General features: G+C 44.7%; 2 protein-coding genes across 3 annotated transcripts; both read right to left on the reverse strand.

The window, feature by feature from the left end:
* Nucleotides 1–1,106: 1,106 nt before the first annotated feature.
* LOC139662768 (lysozyme g-like) lies at nt 1,107–3,810 on the reverse strand. Its single transcript, XM_071541477.1, has 5 exons — nt 3,594–3,810; nt 3,358–3,441; nt 2,299–2,501; nt 2,052–2,190; nt 1,107–1,827 (listed from the first exon to the last, which is right to left on the reverse strand). The coding sequence occupies exons 1-5, from the start codon at nt 3,595–3,597 to the stop codon at nt 1,691–1,693; spliced, it is 567 nt and encodes a 188-aa protein (XP_071397578.1). The 5' UTR covers nt 3,598–3,810; the 3' UTR covers nt 1,107–1,690.
* Nucleotides 3,811–11,224: 7,414 nt separating this feature from the next.
* On the reverse strand, nt 11,225–20,031 carry map2k7 (mitogen-activated protein kinase kinase 7). Of its 2 annotated transcripts, XM_071541484.1 has the most exons (12): nt 19,908–20,031; nt 18,493–18,540; nt 16,007–16,151; nt 15,259–15,325; nt 14,477–14,590; nt 13,624–13,743; nt 13,309–13,416; nt 13,037–13,216; nt 12,016–12,096; nt 11,702–11,844; nt 11,482–11,527; nt 11,225–11,368 (listed from the first exon to the last, which is right to left on the reverse strand). In XM_071541484.1, the coding sequence occupies exons 1-12, from the start codon at nt 20,029–20,031 to the stop codon at nt 11,225–11,227; spliced, it is 1,320 nt and encodes a 439-aa protein (XP_071397585.1). The 2 variants fall into 2 exon arrangements, with proteins under 2 accessions (XP_071397585.1, XP_071397586.1); XM_071541485.1 differs by lacking the exon at nt 18,493–18,540.
* Between the last annotated feature and the right edge of the window lie 1,083 nt (nt 20,032–21,114).

Genomic DNA, 21,114 nt, shown 5'->3' on the forward strand with positions numbered 1-21,114 from the left:
GGGAAGATTCTGGGCCAAAAAACTCAGCCCACCTCAACGCCTTCATCCCCGCCAGAGAGTGTAAGTGTGACACTTTAACAATCAATTTTTTGCAATATGGAAACGTCACAAACAGCATATCTCCCTGCTGATGTCAGCTGCTTATCAGTAGCATCAGTGAAATATGCCAACCAGACAGACTCCTGCTCCTCTCTGTACCCAGAGATATGAACCTGACTTGTCGAGAAGTCACACTACAAAATCAATTTCATGACATGTGACTGTGAGCAACTCTCTAGCTCACCTCGGTGCCTGAGAGACAGTCACTGGTAGTCCAACCACATGTTATGAGCTTCCACTCAGTTCCCTCAGTATGTATTACAGCACAAAGCGGCTATATTACTGTATGCAGCTAAAGCCTTTCCAAGTCTGCTGCAAGCTGGACCTGAGGCAACATTAAGAATACATTGGATACCCACGTTTCAGAATATGTTTTCTTGTCATACAAACCATATTTTTTAAGTTTATTAGATATAATCAAGTAACATGTGCCTTGTTTTTAGCTTACCAGCCCACAGTGTTTTATTCTGCAGGGGGTTGAGAAGGCTTCAGCATACAATATATAGCCTGTAGCTTTTGGACATGGATTTGACTGGGATAATGCTGGAGGCCCATTTTAATCCTCCAGTGACCTGCTACTGAGTTTCAACCCTGTCATTTGAAAACACTCTCATATACAAGTCTTTCTCCACAGCAGGAAAAACACTATAACTTGGCTTTTTAGTATCCATGAAATCCCTTGAAAATCTTTCCTAGTTTGACATTTGACTGATTGATTATTGATGCCAGAATCAATTACACTTGGACTAGAGCAATATAAGAATGTAGTTGATTTTGGGAGATTTAAATCTTGAGCCTGCTGGTCAAAATAGACACAGTGAAGTATTGTCATGGTCAGGTTTCCTGGAAAAGCAGAGGATTCTCTTGAGGGGGAGTTTACCTGGACATTGTACAGTCAGTTTGCACTGTTCACCTTATGTAATTGTACAGTCTAAAGTACACTTTGCATCTGGTGACAAGGACGTCAATCTGAAACTGAAACTGAAAATTATACAATGGTTGTATAAGGAAAGATAAACAGATGCCCATTTTCAATGGTGCTGAGATAGCTCAGTGTGATTGGCTGGATTTTGACCGATGGGTGCACATAAAAATAAGAAAGCTTCACTCGGTATAGAGGTATTATATTTGCAAATTAGGGTGAGCGTAATCTCAAATATGATGACACAGGCTTTCAGTAGGTAAATTATTCAAAGAAAAAAGAGAGACTGAAGTTGCTTTACACTTAACACTTGTATAAAATGGTCAAATCTGGTATTAAATCTAGCCAGCTTCACTGCCAGTTTACAAAAACACACAAACCAGATGTGAAAATCCACATATTTCACTGATGATAACACCAATAATGTTTTGAAATGTTTTGACAGTACAAATATTTCGAAGACCATCTAACTTGACAAATGTTTAATTTGGCACACAGTCAAGGAGACATTAACAACAAAACTCAAGATACTGGAACATATTTTGGAATTGACATGAAACATTCAGATATATTTGCATAAGCCTATCCTTGTCATAATACTATATACTACCCCAGGAAGTCTAAATCTGTTGAATATAATCAGTGTAAAACCATGTAGTATCAGGACTGTCAGTTATACCCGTGTTTTTTAAAGTACTGGGACCTGGCAGTGACATCATTGGCGTAGTCCCGTCCGGTAGTGCGGGCGTCCACTCCCCCATAGGAGTCCACGCTCCCTGCACCCATGTTGTAGGCACTCAATGCCCCTGAAGCAGGGAGAGAACAATCGTTTTCTTATTTCAAACTATTTCATGTTCTTCAGCAGGTACTGATGCATACGTTTGGGCATCATTCAGAAATGTTTAACAGCAGATAACACTTCTAAATCAATACCTTTTTGATATTTGTTTACTGACTGAACTGGCATGGTACCGACAGTTTTTGATACAATGCATGCAGAACTCTTCAGACTGGCGAAGACGATCCGTACCTTTCAGCTTCTGTTCCTTGCTCCAGCTGGGATGCCGTCCCTCGATGTCAGAGTAGGAGCCTTTAAACACATCGATGCCTTGACTGATGTGTTCCTCGCTGTCCCATCCGCCGCGGGGCTCGTGCCAGCGCTTGTCAACCTGGGAGCCAGAAGACATAACACATGGTCAAGGCCGTGCGGGCGGGCGGGCGGCGGGGAGCGTGTGCGCACCGGCCGCCGCACAGACGGACAGAAACACGCAGCCCACCTGCATCAGTCCGTAGGCGTTTCCGTGGTCGCCCCAGCCGCCGTCGAGACCCGCCCCCCGGCCCCCGCGGGTCTCTCTGGAGATGATGCCGGCCACGACGGCGGGTTCCACTCCGTGTCTGTTGGCTGCGCTCATGATCTTGTCCTTGTGCTTGTCTATGTAGGGCAGATCGCTCGCTGCCATTTCCTGAGATGCAGACACTCCTGCGTTGCAAGGGGAGAATGAAGTTAGCAGCAACTCCTTGGTTGGTTCTTTCTCAGTGCATGGCTGCTTTACTGGTGCACATTTGAAATGATCATTCCAAGGTTTGTGCACCCATAGTGATCACTCTTGCTCAGTAGTGGAAAAAGCACTCAAATCCTTTACTTAAAGTAGCAACACCATAATGGAAAAAATTTTATTAAAAGTAAAAGTTCTGCATTCAGAGTTTAAGTATAAAAGTATTAGTAGTAAAATGTACTTAGTAGCCTATCAGTAGGTAAAAGTAAAAGTAAAAGTTCTGAAGAACAGTCCCTTTCAGAGTGTTAAATTGAAGCATTAACCTGCAAGAAGTATTTTAATGTTGTAGGTCTAACTGCTCCATATATATATGGGTAGTTTAACCTCTAACTATGCAACATATTTTATGAGCTTATCGTATGTTTTGCATGTAAAACCTTAATCTGCAAAGTAACTAGTAACTACAGCTGGCAGATAAATGTACAATATTTCTATCTCAAATGTAGTGGAGTAAAAGTATAAAGTCTAACAAAATGGAAATACAAGTACCGCATTTGTACAGTATTTCAGCAAATGTACTTAGTTACTTTCCACCACTGTTCTTGCCAAACCTTTCAAAATTGAGATGGCTGTCCACAAGTATCGCACATAATTCAGGAGCAGACAAAAAAAAAAGTCTCCAGTAAAAGAGCCAAGCTGTTCACATACAAAACACAAAGATGTACAACTTTCTAATGCATTTGATTCATTCAAGGTCATTTTATCACAGTCGACCTGGCTTGGCCCTTTTCCTTCCCGGTCCTATTCATCATGGTCAGTGCAAAGTTTAGTGTCACTCACCGCTGGAACTTCTTCCATCAGCTCTTGCTGTTTCCTCTGATGCACCAGTTGTGTCAACTTTACTGATATTTCCATAGTGAGAGGCTGAAAAAGCAGAAAACTATATTTTACACAGTTGACACCTACATTTTTCTATTCAGTCATGTAGATTATTAGTTGCGGTCCCTCCAGTGGAGAAGACACAGACTTTCTAAAACTATAATGCAACAGGTTAACATCATCAGAACAAAGCTTACCCATCTTGTTTTTTCCTCTGCGTTCCTCAAGCAAAAGGCTTCTGCGGTGGGTCTCCCTCCGAGCTGCTGCTTCCTTTTATTTAGTGCAGACCCCACCCATGTTCCAGGACAGCCAATCAAACCAGAACTCAGGCTACAGTGCAGCACTTGGATTTCCCAGAAATCATGGTCCAGCAGGGAAAGAACCCAGGCACCGCACACTGTACTGGCAGCTGGCCAAGTGAGTGAGTGTTTACCCCGACCTTGGTTTGGTGAAAGTGAAAGTAAAAAGCAAGTGGAAGAATGTGCAGATGAACAGTCTGGACACACGAGACAAAGGGAGGAGTCACAAAACTAATGTTAGCCTACTTGAAAGGGGAATTCAGACACTTCCAGAGGCTTCCCAGGGAAATGATGCCTACTTAAATTTGATTATTTCATTAAACAGCAGTCCGCAGTGATTGTTCTCACATTTTACTTTCTCCACACATACATTATAGACAGCTTGGAAATCTGTATGAAATCATATCAAACAACAATAAATTAACAAACTTTTAACATGAAAAGTCTCTAGACCTGCTGTGACAGGTTAAAACCTTGTGACTATCATTAGGCTATATATCAATAGGTACATATGTGCTTTTATGCACCGTTTAGGTGTTCATACATAGGGCCCAGGACAGCCATTGAAAACCCATAAGAAAAATTAAAAAAAATTCTAAAATCTGAAATGTTTATTTTTTGGAGATGCAAGGTTTTCATCCGACAGCAGCAGTGTGTGCCTAAAATGAAAAACATTAGTGAATATACTGGCACTTGGAATCTAGAATGGAAAAAGACGCCCATGACACATCAACTTTTTATGAGTTTTTATTTATTTATTTATTTGATTTTTAAGTGTTTTATTGTTTTTTTTTCTCCAAAAAAATCCTGAGGTATTCACAATATAATGGCATTTATTCTGTTTGAAATGAGACTGGGGGGAGGGAATAAAATACAGCCAAAAAAAAAACAATAAAAAAAAAAAAAAAAAAAAAAAGTGAGACGGTAAAGCTGTGTAGATTGATACAACTGTCAAGACAATATACCCATGGTGTCTTACATACAAAAAGCCTTAGAACTGCGACAGCTGCGGTCGAAGTGAATCCTCCCCCCCCGCCCTGCAAACTAGCCGGTCATGCGATCCGGACCGAGAACTGCATTAAAAACCTTGGGAACACGAGCAGTCGTTCACTAACAAACCTCAACCATTTCCCAAAGCAGGCTCCTCCCACCTTGCTGGCGGGGAGTGCCGGTTAATAGCAAGCCAATCAATCCACTTCGCAATAAAAGTAGTTATCAGTCCAAAATGTCTAGTCTGCTTTAGGATTGTAGCTGGCATTCAGTACTTGTTGATTTACAAACCGACCCAAGTCTCAAACAACACAAGCTTAACTTCATAAGGATTAGCAAAGCACTCGATTTCTAATACGCCATGAACAGTTTGTTTGGGCCTATTGAGGTGTAACAGTGAAGAAAATAATGGATGTCAGTAGGGAAGCATCCAATAAGTCTGTAGGTCTGTCTGTTACTGTGTAGCTTGTCTGTTAGTGTGATGGATCAATACAATATTTTGGCTTCTGTATACAATGGTAAAATGCCAATGACAAACTATTCCTCTACCTTGTGTCCTGTTTGCCCCCCCCCCCCCTCCCCAAATAAAAGCAATAAACAAAAAAATAAACATACAAATGACCAATAAATAAATAGTGAAAAAAATACACTGTTGAATCATATTCTTGCTCTGTGTCACAGATCTATGATTGATAAAATAACTTCTGCGACTTAAAAAAAAATTGAAGGAAAAAAATATGCTCGCAAATCTTTTGCACACCCAATATTCCCCTCTTTGCGCTCTATTCCAATCTGCTAAACAAAACAAAACAAAATAAAAACATCACAAGTGCAACATCAGTCATGACAGTCTCAGCATTAGAAAAAAACAAAAGCTCTGGTAGTTTTGACCGAACAGCTCACTACTACAGCATCAAACAAACCAGGAAAAAAAAAAAAAATAGTGGGGGGACTTTTCAGCAGGGATGGGGAAAACAAACAAACAAAAGAAGAAAAAAAAGAGAGAGAATAAAATAACAGCACGCAAATTATGACCCAAACCGGGGTAACAAGAAAGAAATCGATCATGGTATCTGCTCACAGAAAAAAAAATAATAATAAAAAAAGAAAACACTATTACAGTTTCAGTTCAGAGGGTATTTTTTATGACGCGGCGGCGCAGAGCGGCAAGAAACAAACATCTGTCGCTCCACCTCGCCAGAAAAAGACACACCTTTGAAAGACTGACAGAGACAGCTGTCCCACTGTCCGTCTCTCCCCGCTCAGGGAACCACCCATCTATTTCTTTGTTCAATTTGGTGTCATCTTTGCCCTGAATAATAATAATAATAATAATAATAATAATAAACAACAGTAATCAGAATAATAAAAAAACAAAACAATGGACAAAAATAAAAGGTAATAATAATAATCACCATCAATAAAGACTTTTGGTAGACGGAAAAAAAGAACACCACGCACTCTCCACTCACCCACGCAGCTAACTGAAAAGAAAGACACACGGCACATGAAGGGCAAGAACAAGACGTTTTCTAACAGACTAATAAAGATCCTCCTCTTCCTCGCTACCTCCACTAGTGACGGCTCCAAAGTAAAAACCAACGGATATTGCCAAAACAGCAAATCGAGAGAGAACACTTTAAAAAAAAAAAAAAAAAAAAGGCAAAAGTGTGTCTTTTCCTAAGTACACGATAATTCAACATGTTCGCAAAAAAACAAAAACAAAATACAGAATATATAATATGTGTAAAAATCATAAATAAAGATAAAGTTTTGTGCATCCCCCGCCTCCCGCCCCGACCAGACCAACCCCCCAAAAAAAGAACAAAAATCAATGGCAGTTACAGCGGTGACAATAACATGCAATTGATATACTTTACAGCATTGATCTATATCTCCCACACTACAAACCCAGTCTAACCCCGGTCCCACCCCGAAACCCCAATACAATCCTTAAATATTTGTCAGCTCATTCAAAACACGTCTCTTGCTCTCTCTCTCTCTCTCTCTCTCTCTCTGCTCGTTAGCTCTGTGAACTAGCTGAAGGCGGTGATGTTAAGCACACTGGGAGGAGGGGGGAAGGGCGGGGGGGGGGGGCTGGGGAGGGGTGTCCCAAAGAAAAACATCTCGCTAACTCCAGTTTCTCCATAGATCTGTGTATGTACAGGAGGCTTTCTCTCTCTCTCTCTCTCTCTCTCTCTCTCTCCACTGAAGCAAGCTGACATGGTTTGAATGACTGCATAGTGAAAATGATATTTGGTTTACTTACAGATGGGTTACGACACACACACGCACGCGCACACACACACACACACACACACGCTCCCTCGGTGCCAAGGCACAGCGCAGGTGCACGCTATAAACGGGGGGGGGGGGGGGGGGTTATACACTGCTGGCCTTGCACCTGCCAAGCTAATATACACATAAAGCCACTATTGGCAGTAGCCAGCATTGCTGTGTAGAATGGTACAATAACTTTATACATTTGGTGTGTGTCTGTGTGCGTGCGTGTGTGTGGGTGGGTGTGGCTGGCTCCGGTCAGGATTAGTAATCAGATTTTTTTTGTTCTCCCCCCCCCTATCATACATCTCACAAATGCTCCCACACACACACACACACACACACACACACACGGCCAAGTCAAGTCATTCTTAGTGAAAGCGCACCTGGCCTGACCGGTGGGTTTTTAGAGAGGTGAAGCGTGGCACCGTCACCCGATCAGGTGTTTGGAAACGTAAACACACGCACGAACGGCACAATCGAGCGGGTGTGTGTGTGTGTTTGTAAAAACACATCAGCTTAAGAAAAGAGAACCTTGACAGCGGGAGACTGGGTCTAACTGCTGTTTTGAGGTGGACACTAGGTAGCCCAGACGCACATGGAGAACTCTGAGGGCTGCTGAACCAGAGACTCAAAACGGAGCAGACAGACTTTATGAGTACATGAGGGTCTTCGTCTGAGCGCTCAGGGTGTGCTGGTAGTACAGTACAGCTGATGGACGCTAAGCACCAGATCCGTGTCTATATACACAACAGGGAGGGAGGGCTGGACAACTCTGAGCAGTCCAAAATGAGACTAGATTGTAAATGGAGACTGTCATTTGTCACGATTGCCAAAATAAAGCGGCCCTGGACCCTGTTGTTTGCAAAGCTTAGGAGAGCGGGACCGCTAGTGACGCGTCCGTCGGCAGAGCTGTTCCGCCGACGCGATCTCGCTCGCTGTCCTAGATGAACCGTGGCTTTAGACCGGCGCTCCTCCTCGGACCTTGAGACCAGGCCGGACCCTGGTGGAGAGATTAAAACCCGTGAACGGCTAACTTGACAGGACTGTCCGTTCAGGCGCAGAGACGTTGAAGTAGAAGGGATCGCTGGTCGGGCCGATTGCTTGGCCCCCCCCCAGCCATGCGTTAGAGCACCAGTCTCCCCCTGTATATGACACACACACACACACACACACACACACACACACACACACACACACACACAGGCACTGCTACCCTACAGCACCCCCTCCCGCCCCCCACCCACCCCCCCTCGCCCCCCACGCCCTCCCCCACTAGCTATAGAGAGATTTCATATATATATCGTAGTCAGAGTAATCAATTATAATGTCAATAACAATAGTCATAACAATAACAACAACGCTCTTTTGTATTTTTGTTTAGTTGTGGACACCTTTGGTGTGAACGGTCGGGGTCGTGGGCGGGGCCGGCGGGCGGCCCGCGGACAGACGGGGCGACGGATGGACAGAGTGGAGGAAGGGACACATCGCTGAGTCAGCTCCCAAAAACCTCTGGACAGACAGACAGACGCTCCCCCCTGGTTATATCTACACTGTGCAGTGCTGTAGTGTGACGATGGGATACAAACAACTAACTACGTTCGTTACATATAGAGCTACATTTGAGGTGAGGTGTGTGTGTGTGTACATCTTGTGTGAGTTAGTAGTTTTCGCCATGCCGACCTGTCCTGCTCAACTAGCTCCGCCTCCTTGCACTTCCTCCTCTGGTTCGCCTCGCGATCTCTCACTTGCATTTTGCCATCTGCAGACTTGCTCTTCTGTATTTGGTAACAAGTGTAGACATTTGCATTATTTCACGTATTTGGCTTCAAAAGAAAACAAAATAAAGTATCTGTCCTTTGGGGAATAAAGAATTGACAGCAGCGTCTAAAGCAATAAAACAAAAAGTAGCAGCAGTAGCAATGTAAATAAATAATATCGTTTGAATAGAACAGTAAACATCGTAAACACAAACGCTAACTCACGTGCTAAAATCATAATTGGTAGGTTGGTGTGACACCATGAAAGCTTTTTTTTACAATATCCAGCTAGCCTCAGAGCTCGGCAACCTTTTTCCTCTCCTTTATCACACACTTAACTTCCCGTCATCCACACCAGCTCCAGATTGTCTCTGACCTCTCTTAATCTTTCCGTCCCACTTTCTTAACGCTCCCTCTCTCGCCTCACTCCATCCTCTCCTCTCTTTCTCTTTGCATGTCATTACCTCTCTATTCTGCCATCAGTCGACGTTCCTTGTTCTCTCTGTCTCTCTCTCTCTCTCTCGCTCTCTGTGACTTTCCAGCTTTTTCTCCTTGCCGCTCTTGAGTTCTCCGTGTCTAGCAGTGATTTGGCTTGGTGCGTGATGGGGAGGGGGAGGTTTGAGTCTGCACATCTAGCAGGCTTTGGCTGTGGCAATAGGACTCTAGTCAGGAGCTCTAGAGGACTCTCTGTAGCTCATGAATAAATATATATGATAGCAGTTTCAAATATTCTGAGTAGTTCAGGTGCGCTTGGTTTATCTAGGCCATCATCGTAACCATCCGCTAGAGTGTAGAAACACCACTTGCAAGATAAATCAAGCCTTCTCTGTGTGGTTTACTAGTATCTGAAATACACTCAACTACAATTATCCAGAGACCGGCCCGGCTCTCTGACGCCCTCCGCCAACAACAAACCTACATCCAGCCTTTGGTCTGATAACACTGTGGAGCACGACACCGCACTAAACAGCAGAGGCAGACAGAGAGGTGGGCGAAGGAGAGAGTAAGAGACAGAGGTAGACAGTAGAGTGAAGAAGTAAAGAAATGCTCCACAGGTAAATAACATCTACTACGTTTAGATTCTTTGTACAAGACAAGCTCCGGCTCTCTGCCTTCTTAATGAAAGCTCACACTCTTGACTTCCGGTTTGCTTTCACACTCGTTTCGTTTCTTGCCCGACTAACAGTTGGACAATTTGCCAACTGGTCATCGAAGAGCATGCAGCTCCCCTCTTCAACTTTCTGCGCTTTTGCTCTCCCACTCAACAGTCGGACAGTCCGCCAACCGGTCATCTCATCAGGTGGGGGTGAATGACGTCCTGCTCCACCTCTCTGACTCATCTCAGCTCCTCTGCACATCCCTCCATCTCTTGTAGCGCTCTTTTAGTTCCACTCAAAGTCGTTTTGAATAAGCAAAAGAAAAACAAAACCACTCCTTTTCTACAAAGCTACAACGCAATTCTAATTTTTTTGTATTTTCCGCAGTTTTCCCAATTGTGCAGCTGCTAGATAAAATGATATATATATTCTAAACACGTTTCAAAAGCCGGGTTAATGAGGATCATAATTACTATACCTAAAAATGAGTTATGAGGCAAAATAGATTAAGTTGTTCTCATTTGTGTGTTAGAGCTGTAGTGTGAGGGTGAATACTAATAAATGCCTAGGAAATATAATCTGTCTTTTAAAAAACAATCAACAACTGTGTCTTGATATATACACAAACGCACATGCGTACACACACACAGACACACAGATAGACAGACAGACACACACACACACACACACACACACACACGCAGCCTGAGAATGTGTGATAGTAGAAACACCTGAAGACTCATAATTGCACCGGACCTTGCTGTGTCCACCATAATGTTTATGTACAAGAGAAATTCATGTACGCTAATGTAGCAGATGCTTTGTTCCAGTGTGTAGTGACTACTCTGTTGACCGATCCCATGCCTCGGATCAATGCTGGAGACAGACATGTGAATAGTGGGAAAAATAAGACGCATGCGCAGCTGTATGTACTGACGAATCATGCTGAAGTGTGTGTGGCTGTACATACAATGTGAATACAGACTGTGATGATATGATAATGTGACGAAACGAGTGTGTAAAGGACTGAAGCTAAGTAAAGTGTGCATCTTTCTGTTCCCTCCACCCCGCGTCTGCCTGTCCAGGTTAAATACACCGCTAAATACATGCCCCGTAAACACATCTATCTATCTATCAGTCCATCTCTCCATCCATCACTCCATCCGTCCGTCCAGAGCCCTCCGCCGAGTCTCCGCCCCCCGCCTCTCAGATCGGGCTCCAGACCGCAGGCTCTCCAGGCTCTCCCGGGTGGACGGGCGGGCCGAGCCAACGCTAGGCTTAGCTGACGCTGGGCTAGGCTAGGCTAGGCTGAGGCGAAGCTAAATCTAGGCTAGGCTAGCGTGGGGCTAAGCTGACGCCGAGCCGGAGCCGGGGCCGGGGCCGGGGCCGGGGCCGGGCTAGGCTACCTGCTGAAGAGCGAGTGGAGCTGGTGCTGGTGGCTGTAACACTGGCTGCTGCGCGGCGACTCGGTGCGCTCCATCACCCCCTGGAACCAACCGGCCACATCCACCTCCAGCACCTCGTAGCGCCGGATGAAACTGTGCTCCTGGAGGAGGGAGAGGGAGAGAGACGAAGAACGTCAGACTGATGATTCAGGAGAATCCAACCAAAATCTCAATCATCTATCAAGAAAAAGATGAAGTGGAAGAAGTGACTTACCAGCAGCTTGTGGTATTTTGGCCTTTTTCTGTGATCCTTTGTGAGGCTGTGGACAGACACACACATGAAGGAAAGTTGCAATGGGTGATTTTGAAAAGGATCATTTGTAGTCATTTTGAACTATGAAATTTAGCCTCTATTTAGCCTCTATCTCATGTGCAGGCATGTTTGTGTATGTGTGTGTGTGTGTGTGTGTGTGTGTGTGTGCACGGCCCCTCACCAGTCTTTGACGAAGGACTGGAAGTCGAGGGAGAAGCCCATGCTGTGAGGCAGGAGGGGAGGGTCTTCCTGCAGCACTTTGGTCAGAACCTCAAAGTCTGTCTTGCAGTTCTTGTAAGGGAACTGTCCTGTGGCCAGCTCCACCTGGGGGACAGGAGGACGCGTTACACTCAAAGCAGAGTAAGTGACAAACAATGGCTACAAAACCAGCTTTGGTTAAAACGCTGCTGAATAAACATGAGTAAATGTCACAATAAACATAAATGGTGCTACCATTACTGGTGACAGTTAGTGTAGTAGTGTATCTCATTTTACCAGAGAGATGCCCAGGCTCCACACGTCTGCTCGGATGTCATAGTCAGGCTTGCTGGGGTCTGGAGGGTCTATTCTCTCAGGCTGCATGGAGACACAAAACAGACAAAACTCCATTTAGGACGTCTGTGTGTGTGTGTGTGTGTGTGTGTGTGTGTGTGTGTGTTTATAAATGATGGTAAACTGGACACCAACTCCAGTAGCTGGTGTCTGGTGAAACCTGAACCATCTGTTCAATATGACTGGGGCCAGCTGGCTCTGAAATGAACTTTTCCCAGACATTAATTTCTTGGCTGGATTTGAAGATTTTGATCAGTGTTCGATATGATAGATGCAGATATTGGCAGGACAATATGACTCAACTAGGCCTCATCAATCATTAGCTAAAGATGATCCTACACACATATCTTCATATGTGAAATGACAGTGGGCCTACAACTACAATTAAATGTGCAGTCCTGTGTGTATCCCACATACTGGGACAGAACCACATTTTTACACACTTTCCCATATTTATCTGCAATTCCCAAACTTTTCAAGAGCTGGAAACTATCAATTTAATGTCCCATACTTTCCAAAACATTCCAGACATGCATAGGTACTAGGAACTAAACATCAGATTTGTGTGCTGTACAGGGAACCCTTATTAGGAAGGAACATAGCATATGTTGGCCTTAATTAATGAAATACAAGACTACACCTAATGAACATCGAACATCAACAGCAGCAACACTAGACTGTTTTAAGGCTATAAGGCAAGTTGGCGTGTCTATGATCTGACATCCATTCTTCACCCATCTACACCCAGTCAGACCTGAAATGTTTGAACTCTGGCGGCCGTCTGTATCAACAATTAAGGTACATTTGATTCAGGAGGCGTTAAAATCCCAATATCTCACTGAAAATTGAACACACCATGGTTTAACGTGCCAGGTATTAGTTCTTATCAACCTAGACCGCAGCAGGGGCATCGAAAAAGAGAGCTAAACAGTCCGTGAGTGTGTGTGTGTGTGTTTCCACTCACCGCCATGTAGGCAGCACAGCCGGCGCTGCGGGTCTTGGCCTTGGAGTCGACGAGGCGTCCGCTGATGCCGAAGTCGCACAGTTTGATCTGGCCTTTAGCGTCCAGCAGGATGTTGGAGGGTTTGACGTCCCGGTGGATGACGCCGTGTTTCTCCTTTAGATACAGCAACGCCTTCACTATCTGGAGTAGAGACACACACAGAAACATTAATTGGCGTGTTCATAAGTGTTTTGCACTCTTTGTTTGTGTATGTGTGTGTTGCTGCCACTTACTGCCACGGTCATCTTTCCGAGGATTCGCTCTGGGATGGGGCCCTGGATTCTCTTCTTCAGCTTCTCAGCACACGTCCCCATCAGCTCCATGGCAATGAAAACATCCGTCTGTATACACACACACACACACACAGGTATTTCCTCTGTCTTCAACAGTATCTACTGGTAGGTTGATGAGCACATTCAGGAGGTACAACAGGGGAAATTACAGGAAGGTAATGAAGTAACATGATAAAAGCAGCCACAGTGGGTGCAAATATAAAAATGTCCATGAAGCAGAAATATCAATAGTAATGCAATTGTGTGTGAACCCACGTTGGTAACTATGGCGCCGTAGCACTGGATGATGTAAGGGCAGTCATGACTCTTCAGCACCACGTCCAGGTCCATCAGGATCCTCTTGTTCTCGTCTTTGTTTCCTGTACGACGCATTTGCTGGTGGCACACACACAAACACACACACACACTGGTGTTAAAGCAACATTCATATAGCAACTGATAAAAAAAAAAAACCCGTAAAGACCATGAAAGAAAATTCATTAGCTGAATTGTTCACCAAATTACAATGTAAATACAAAACAAAATTCATATATTAATGTATACATATCAAGTATTTTGAAACCACAACAGGCAAAAGACCTGAACCTGCAAACAGGAGAGAGAACCTGGGTCCTCAAGTACCATCAACCTGCCTTGCAAGATAAATATCCCAGGGGAAACACTGCAAAAAAGTCAATGTTCTTTTCTTGCAATGGCCACCAAGCTGATTCCAATTACTTTTTAAATGTTAACATCAAGTAAAAAGACTGCTGGCAGTGCAAGTGTAGAAGCAAAGCATTAGGAGTTCATCAAGCAAGGACCCCTGTGGTGTGCTGACTGACTGGCTAATTGTTAAACAGCTAAGATGGCTGCAATTAAGCAATCTCTTAAATAGGAGTGGTGGCTGGCTATGTGGTGTAATTACTGCCACTGTGTTAGTAAACTCGTTAGAAAAGGAGGAGAGGGAGTGAGCGTAAGCCATAAGGCCAGCAGCCGGGGTGAGCAGCATCTTCCTCCTGTCCTTCACTTATGTTGACTGGTGTTCTTGTGGACTTCTTGTGGTCTAGGACGGGACAGGATGAGGCTGTCGGTACGACCAGATTCCAGGTCAGTGGGGGGAGGCTCTTACTTTGACGGCGATGACATGGCCCGTCTTCTTGAAGCGCACTTTGAAGACCTGTCCACACGTCCCGCTGCCGATCTCCCCCTCACTGATCAGGTCTGTTACCTCCGCTGGATACCGCTGCGGAGGGGCGGAGGAACGCACACACACACACACACACACACACACACACACACACACACAAAAGACAAGTTTTAGGGTATAGATCTACTAAAGGCGTTTTGGCTGGGAAAAATGTGAATCAAGTACTGTCTCCATGTGACCACTTGAAAGTGAAAATAGAAGATAGTTGCCATTTCTGACCCCCTATATTATATGGGACACGGCAACAGTAAACATGTCGTCCCCCTCTGGGCCAATCAGCAACAAACATGTCATTTGGTTTTGACCTGTAATTACAGCGCCTCCCTTGGTTGCTACAATTAAGTAATTCTGAAAATGCCAAAATGCAGTGGTAGGATGCCTAATTTCTCCAAAAATCTGATTAGATATCGCATGGGACACATGGACACATTAACAATTCAGGACTAACATATACACATAACAGTGTACTCCCCAATAAATCCTTTAGTGGTTCACTTATTGTGTAGGACAATGGTTGTGTACAAGTAGTGCCAGAACTGTGTAGCACAATGGTTTTCTGTTCTGCAATGAGGACGTGTAGGGGATTAATAATTCCAGATTATAGAAATGAAATGCGTTTGTGTGTGTGTGTGTGTGTGTGTGTGTGTGTGTGTGTGTGTGTGTGTGTGTGTGTGTGTGTGTGTGCGTGCATGCGAGCATCTCACCTGGCCGTCGATCTTCAGGTAGCCCGTCTGTTTCATGATCTCCTGCAATTTCTGGTCGATCTCTGCGCTGTGGGGGCAAAACACACGCTCGGGGTGAGGGGAGCCAAACTACTGAGGGAAGTGTGTTTGAGTGCATGAGCGTCTGTATTTGAGTGAGGGAATGAGAGCAAGAGAGAGACTTTTAACTCACAAATGGATGCTTTGTGTGTGTTTCTGTACATCTCTTTCGCCCACTCTCTCTGCATGTGGATTCTTTGTGTATATATACTCTGTTTTCGTGTGTGCAATGACCTTTTATACATCCCACTTTCGAGCGCTTGCATATGCTTCTGTGCTCTGTACATGTGTAAATAACCGACCATTGTGAATGTACGCAAGTCTTCGAGTTTACATACACACTTCTCTTGTGTAATTATGTCCGTTTGTGTCAGTGTACTGTGTGGGTATCCGTGTCCATCTGAGCGTGTGCATGCATAATCATTTACTAAACAGTTCTCAGTTATGGCTGAGTCGCGTTCAAAGCTGCTGTAAAATACTCAAGAAACACAAATTTATGCGCTAACTGAAAATCACCACTCATACTGGTACTTGCCCACTCAATGCTGTGCTTCACATTGATTTCAGAACGACTAAGAGCTGCTGTTAAGACATGAAGCAGAGTGAAACCCTCCTGGCTGCTGTTAAATCGCTGTAAACACAGCTTCTCATAGATCACTGCCTAAGTACACATCGGCGCGTGTCCACGTACTTCTCTAGGCTCTTCTGCAGGCCGTACTGAGGTGTGGGCAGGGTGAGCATGTGTCGCGGGCGGCTGGGGTAGGGGTGGTGCTGAGGCGAGCTCTCTGAAGACGACGAGCGGCTGCCTCCGTCGTTGGCCAGGGGCAACTGGAGCGCTGGGGTGGAGGGGGACAAAACGTTAGAGACAGGGAGGAGAGAGAGGGAGGAGAAAGGGGGCGCTTTACACCACAGGCCGAGAGAAGGTGCAAGGCGCTGATGTTTATTCAAGCTTTCACTGACTCCACTGTTTTAGTCGTTTACTATTGCTATTGTTTTTTTTTTTGTGTTATTTCAGCGTTTTAGTTTGACTCTGCTTTCGTTTACACTGCCTTCCTGAAGTTTTGGCCTTAGAGTGAGTCTTATGTTTTTCCCCAGTCACCAAATCAAAGGATCACACTGTGATCATGCTTTGATCCATCTGTGTATCAGCAAGTGCATTTCATCAGGGAAATCAGAGAAACTGACCTTGGCTAGGTCAGTATGTTCTTTCATTCCTGTCAGTACTTCTGTACTGCTATCTGGATCCCGCGCACTATTTAAACAGTCTATGAACCTTTGTCTTTGTCCCATTTCCAGCTTTGGTTTTGTTTCGCTGATGTCCCGACCCGGTGTTAAAACAAACAGGGCTGTTATCTCCGAGCGAAAAGCAACACTATTCTCAGGCGGAGACGGGCGGCACGGGGTTAGCCCGCAGCTAGGGGAGGTGCAGTCTGGGGATGTGAAAGCCCAAAGATTGTTTAGAAAGCCATTATCCAGACACAGCCACGCAGCCCTCTGATAGCCAGAGATAACTCTGTAACCCCGGAGGCCGCTCTGACAGTTCTAGGTCCCGTTCACAGCCGGCACTGAAATCCCAAATGCAGACAGAAGATGCATCAAGCTCCAAGCTCCATTTCATCTAAATCGGAATCTAAATGCGTTCAAGGACATGTGAGGTCTGCATTGGGCTTGTAATGTCAGGTGTAAACGCAGGCGTAGACTAACACCACTCTTTCTCAACTGGAAATGTTCAGTAATAGTTAACATGGACCTGTCATGCAACCAAACACTCAAACAAGTCAGCAGCAATGAAGACCTCATCGACAGTAATACTACCAGCTATTTTAAATACTAGCACTTAGCCAAATGCAGGAAACAAGAGGACCAAGTTGCTGTTTTGGGTTTTTTTTTTTTTTTTTTAAGAAGCAGTCTGGCAACTTCTCTGAAAGTGCCAGCGGGTGTTTGTATCCGTGAGTCACCTGTGGATGGATCAGCCTGTAAGGGGAAAATCGGTTAGCGAAGGGGGAGGAGGGGTTAGTGTGGAGAGGAAGGACGACTCAGGCAGTCTTTGGCACAGATCGCATCTCCACAGTTCAGCTGGTTCCAGATGGACGGACGGTGAGGAGAGACGGGCAGACAGAGAGCGAGACACGGAGGCAGGGGGAGCGCGGGAGACACACACACACACACACACACACTCAAAAAGGCACTGCTGCAACGTCTCCCGCTGCAAAGGAGAGGGGGGGGGGGGGGGGGATGCCAGAGGATGAGGAACAGACAAATAGACAAACATCAAACCGTCCGATGAGAGAGAGAGAGAGAGAGAAGTGCGGCCAGAACTGCATAGCAGAGACCAAGCTGGAAGTCAGACAAACAGTCAGTCGGACTTAGACAGAGAGGCAAGTCTTCGGTGGTCAGACAAAGAAAACATGAGAGAGAGACAGAGAGAGAGAGAGAGAGAGAGAAGCCAGACTTCACAGCACTCCTGCAGACGGACCAGTGGGGATGCTGGATTAGAGACTGTGTAGAACAAAACATAACCCAAAACAACGTGCCGTGCAGAAAAGCCACATGCACTGTGATTCTCTGCCTCCAGCAAAACAAAGGTTAATCATTTGACACGCGTACATACCCAAACAACATACACACACACACACACACACACACACACTGCCCTGCCACTGGCACACACACACACACACATAGGGGTGGAAAGATGGAGAGAGGATGAGATTTGAGGGGAGGTGCAAATAACTTCTGGGTTAAAATATCAGCACTGGTCAAGGCCTGGCTTCACAAACATGGATTAAGCCTACATGCTACGATACACTGAATGGTAATAGTGACTATTACCTCTCAGTGGAGATCCTTGTTCATTAGTATATAACGTAACCAGGGATAAAAGGTAGGAAATAATTGTGTGTGTGTGTGTGTGTGTGTGTGTAACAGAGCGTCTAAGTCAGTCTGTGTGAGGTACAGTATGTCCTTATGTAGGCTGAACAGAGGAAACTACACTAGTGAGAATGTAGAGTACTGCCTATGTTTTTCAAGGTGGGGTGATGGGTTTGAATGTGATAAAAAAAAAAAAAAAATCAGAGAGAGAAGAGAGGGATGAGGGGAGGGGGGTCATGACAGGGGGGATTGGAGGGGAGAAAGAGGTGTGCAGTGGCAGAGAGAGAGCGATGGATTGAATGATACCTGCACGCTGGGAAGGGGCTGGAGCAGGACTGAGCTGGATCACGATGACTGGACAGAGGAGAAAAAATACACACACACGCACATTACTGCGCTGTTCGCCGGTACGATCACACACACACACACACACACACACACACACAAACACACATGCGCACGCACATGTTCCATCATAAAACAAATGAGGCAAAACAATACACAACCGCACATCACACCTCACTGTGATTCACTCGCCAACTCATTCCTTATTTCACTCACTGACACTTTCCATCCACTTCACACATACACAAAACGCACATCTGAGCAGTATGCAGTAACTCATCCGCTCACATTCTTACAGGCAGCTAAGTACAACTTAAAACACTTCCAACAGAAGAACAGAACAAGGAAAAAAGGCAGGTGTGTGCTCAGTGTTCCTCAAACCTCGCATGAATAGGCAAGACCTGATGATCTGTGGGAAGAAATGGTCTTTTAAAGGCAGAGAGTGAGTGGGTTCCATAGCAGCCCTGAAAGTGCATTATTTTACACTGGTAATGCATTAGAGAATTACTGTTGCAATTTGTTCCACATTGGTTGACTGGATGATGTATGTAACACAACAGACACACAGCCTGCTGAACTAGTAGTTGGGCTGTTTGGCTGATAGTTTCCTCCTCCAGACAACTTCAAGGGCCCAACGTTATTGCTTGACCAATTCCTACATAACATGAGCACTTAATCCATTGGGACGAGCCTTATTTAATGGATGATTTAATGGACTTGACATTTTACTGGCATAGATACATGTATGAACAACCACAGCTACACTAATAATTTTACATTAATAACTAATATTAGCTATCATAGCGAACGCTAGCTAAATCTGTTAGCACAAGTTAGCTTCTGCAATCTAGTCTAGGGTCAAAATAGGAGTAAAAAATTGATTCTGCCGTAAGAATAACGACTAGGTCGCTATTTTATGATGGTAGAAAGCTATAGATCCGTTGAGTGCAAATGGCACATCTGTTATATTGCCGAAACAGTTTAAAATCACAAATTGACAGATGGAGGCTGGGCCTGCCAGCGAATATTAGCCAGCTTGCTAGCTGGGTAGCCTAGCATGTTTGACAGGACAGAATCAAAACACATTTCGGGACGTGACTGCTAGTAAGATATATCATGACAATGGTGTAGTTTTACAAATAATGCTATGCCCGATGTTGAAACTGTCCAGCTAATGGAGTAAGTGCTTTGACGACTGTAAAACCAAACGACCAAGCAGAGTCGGTGTTTGTTTATGTAGCTAGCCTGTTAGCATGTAGTAGCTAACAGCAGCATAACACCCCCACTCCTCCCCTCCCTCCGCCTCTCCTCTCCGATCTTTCCCCCCGGTATTCTGGCCGTTACCGACTCCCCGGCCCTCCCCGGTGGACACTCACTTGGCCTCGGACGTGACCGCTGTGGACTCATGTCGATGTTGAGGTCAATTCTCCGGCGAGCTTCTTTATTTTCTTGCTTTAGTTTCTCCTCGATTCGCGACAGCCTCTGTTCCAGCGACGACATCTTGAAAAATTGAGCACCATGTAGTTCCCAGCAGAGCTCTCGACTCCCCTCTCTGGCAGGCAGGCAGGCAGGCTGGGCCAGCAGGCTGGACACACATCACACTGCAGCAATGTGACCATACATGTCACACTTCTGTCCCCATGCCCTGGGCAGCGCTGCTGGCTCAGACGTTTCCACTCTGCAGTTCAATCATCTCATTTTCTTTTTTTTTTTTTTTTAATTATTTTAGAGCCAGCGAACTATTGCAATCAGGGTTCGAGTTACAGGAGAGCCAGAGGTAGCAGCTCCATTGAAAGAGAAATGAAAACCCCTGAACGCAATAAAAGTTCAAATCTACAACAGATTCCCCCCTCAGCTATTCTTAATTTTTATTCTTAATTTTCACTTTGATGCTTTGTATTATTTGAGTTAGTGAGTGGTAAAGTCCCTGACCTGTGGAATCATGTGTTCCCCTAAAGGTGTGAAATTAAAATGAAAAAAAAAAAAAAGTTCCAACCAAAAAGTGACATCCAACCATACTGAATAGAAAGAATAGAAAGTTCCAGTGTTGCTTCAAAATAAGAGTTATGTTCAACTTAATATAAAAAAAACAAATCTTTACAACTCCCCTTTGTCAATAAAGGGTTTACTTTGAAAGTCCAAAGACAACTTCTCTATCACTGTACTGTGGACAAAAAAACGTACAAAATATGAATTTGATAATGTCTATTTTATTATATAGTACTAGTATAGTATTATATATACTGTGTGTGTTCTGCTGGTGACTGTCAGACTGTCAGTTGAAGGAATGGTGTGTATGTGTGTGTCACAAATAAATCATTTTTCTGAGCTGCGTTAGAGGTGGCACTGATCTTTTTCTGAGTTTCTCTTTCAGATATCTGTCCATTCCCCTCCCTTGGCTAGAAAGATACACAACACCAATACACACACACATGATTTTCTCACCAGGTTTTCTTTATAAAATAACTCATCTCATACTTTCACATGGTTTTGTATAGTCGTACACAAGATAAGTAAAATCCACACCATCATACATACACCTTCACAACAAACCCCCCCCCCACCCACCCACACAGAAAAGGT

Source organism: Centroberyx affinis, unplaced genomic scaffold (assembly GCF_046629955.1).
Source record: "Centroberyx affinis isolate AG114_WGS23_722 - 3 ecotype Tasmania unplaced genomic scaffold, CSIRO-AGI_Caff_v1 ptg003890l_1, whole genome shotgun sequence".
NCBI classification, from domain to species: Eukaryota; Metazoa; Chordata; class Actinopteri; order Beryciformes; family Berycidae; genus Centroberyx; species Centroberyx affinis.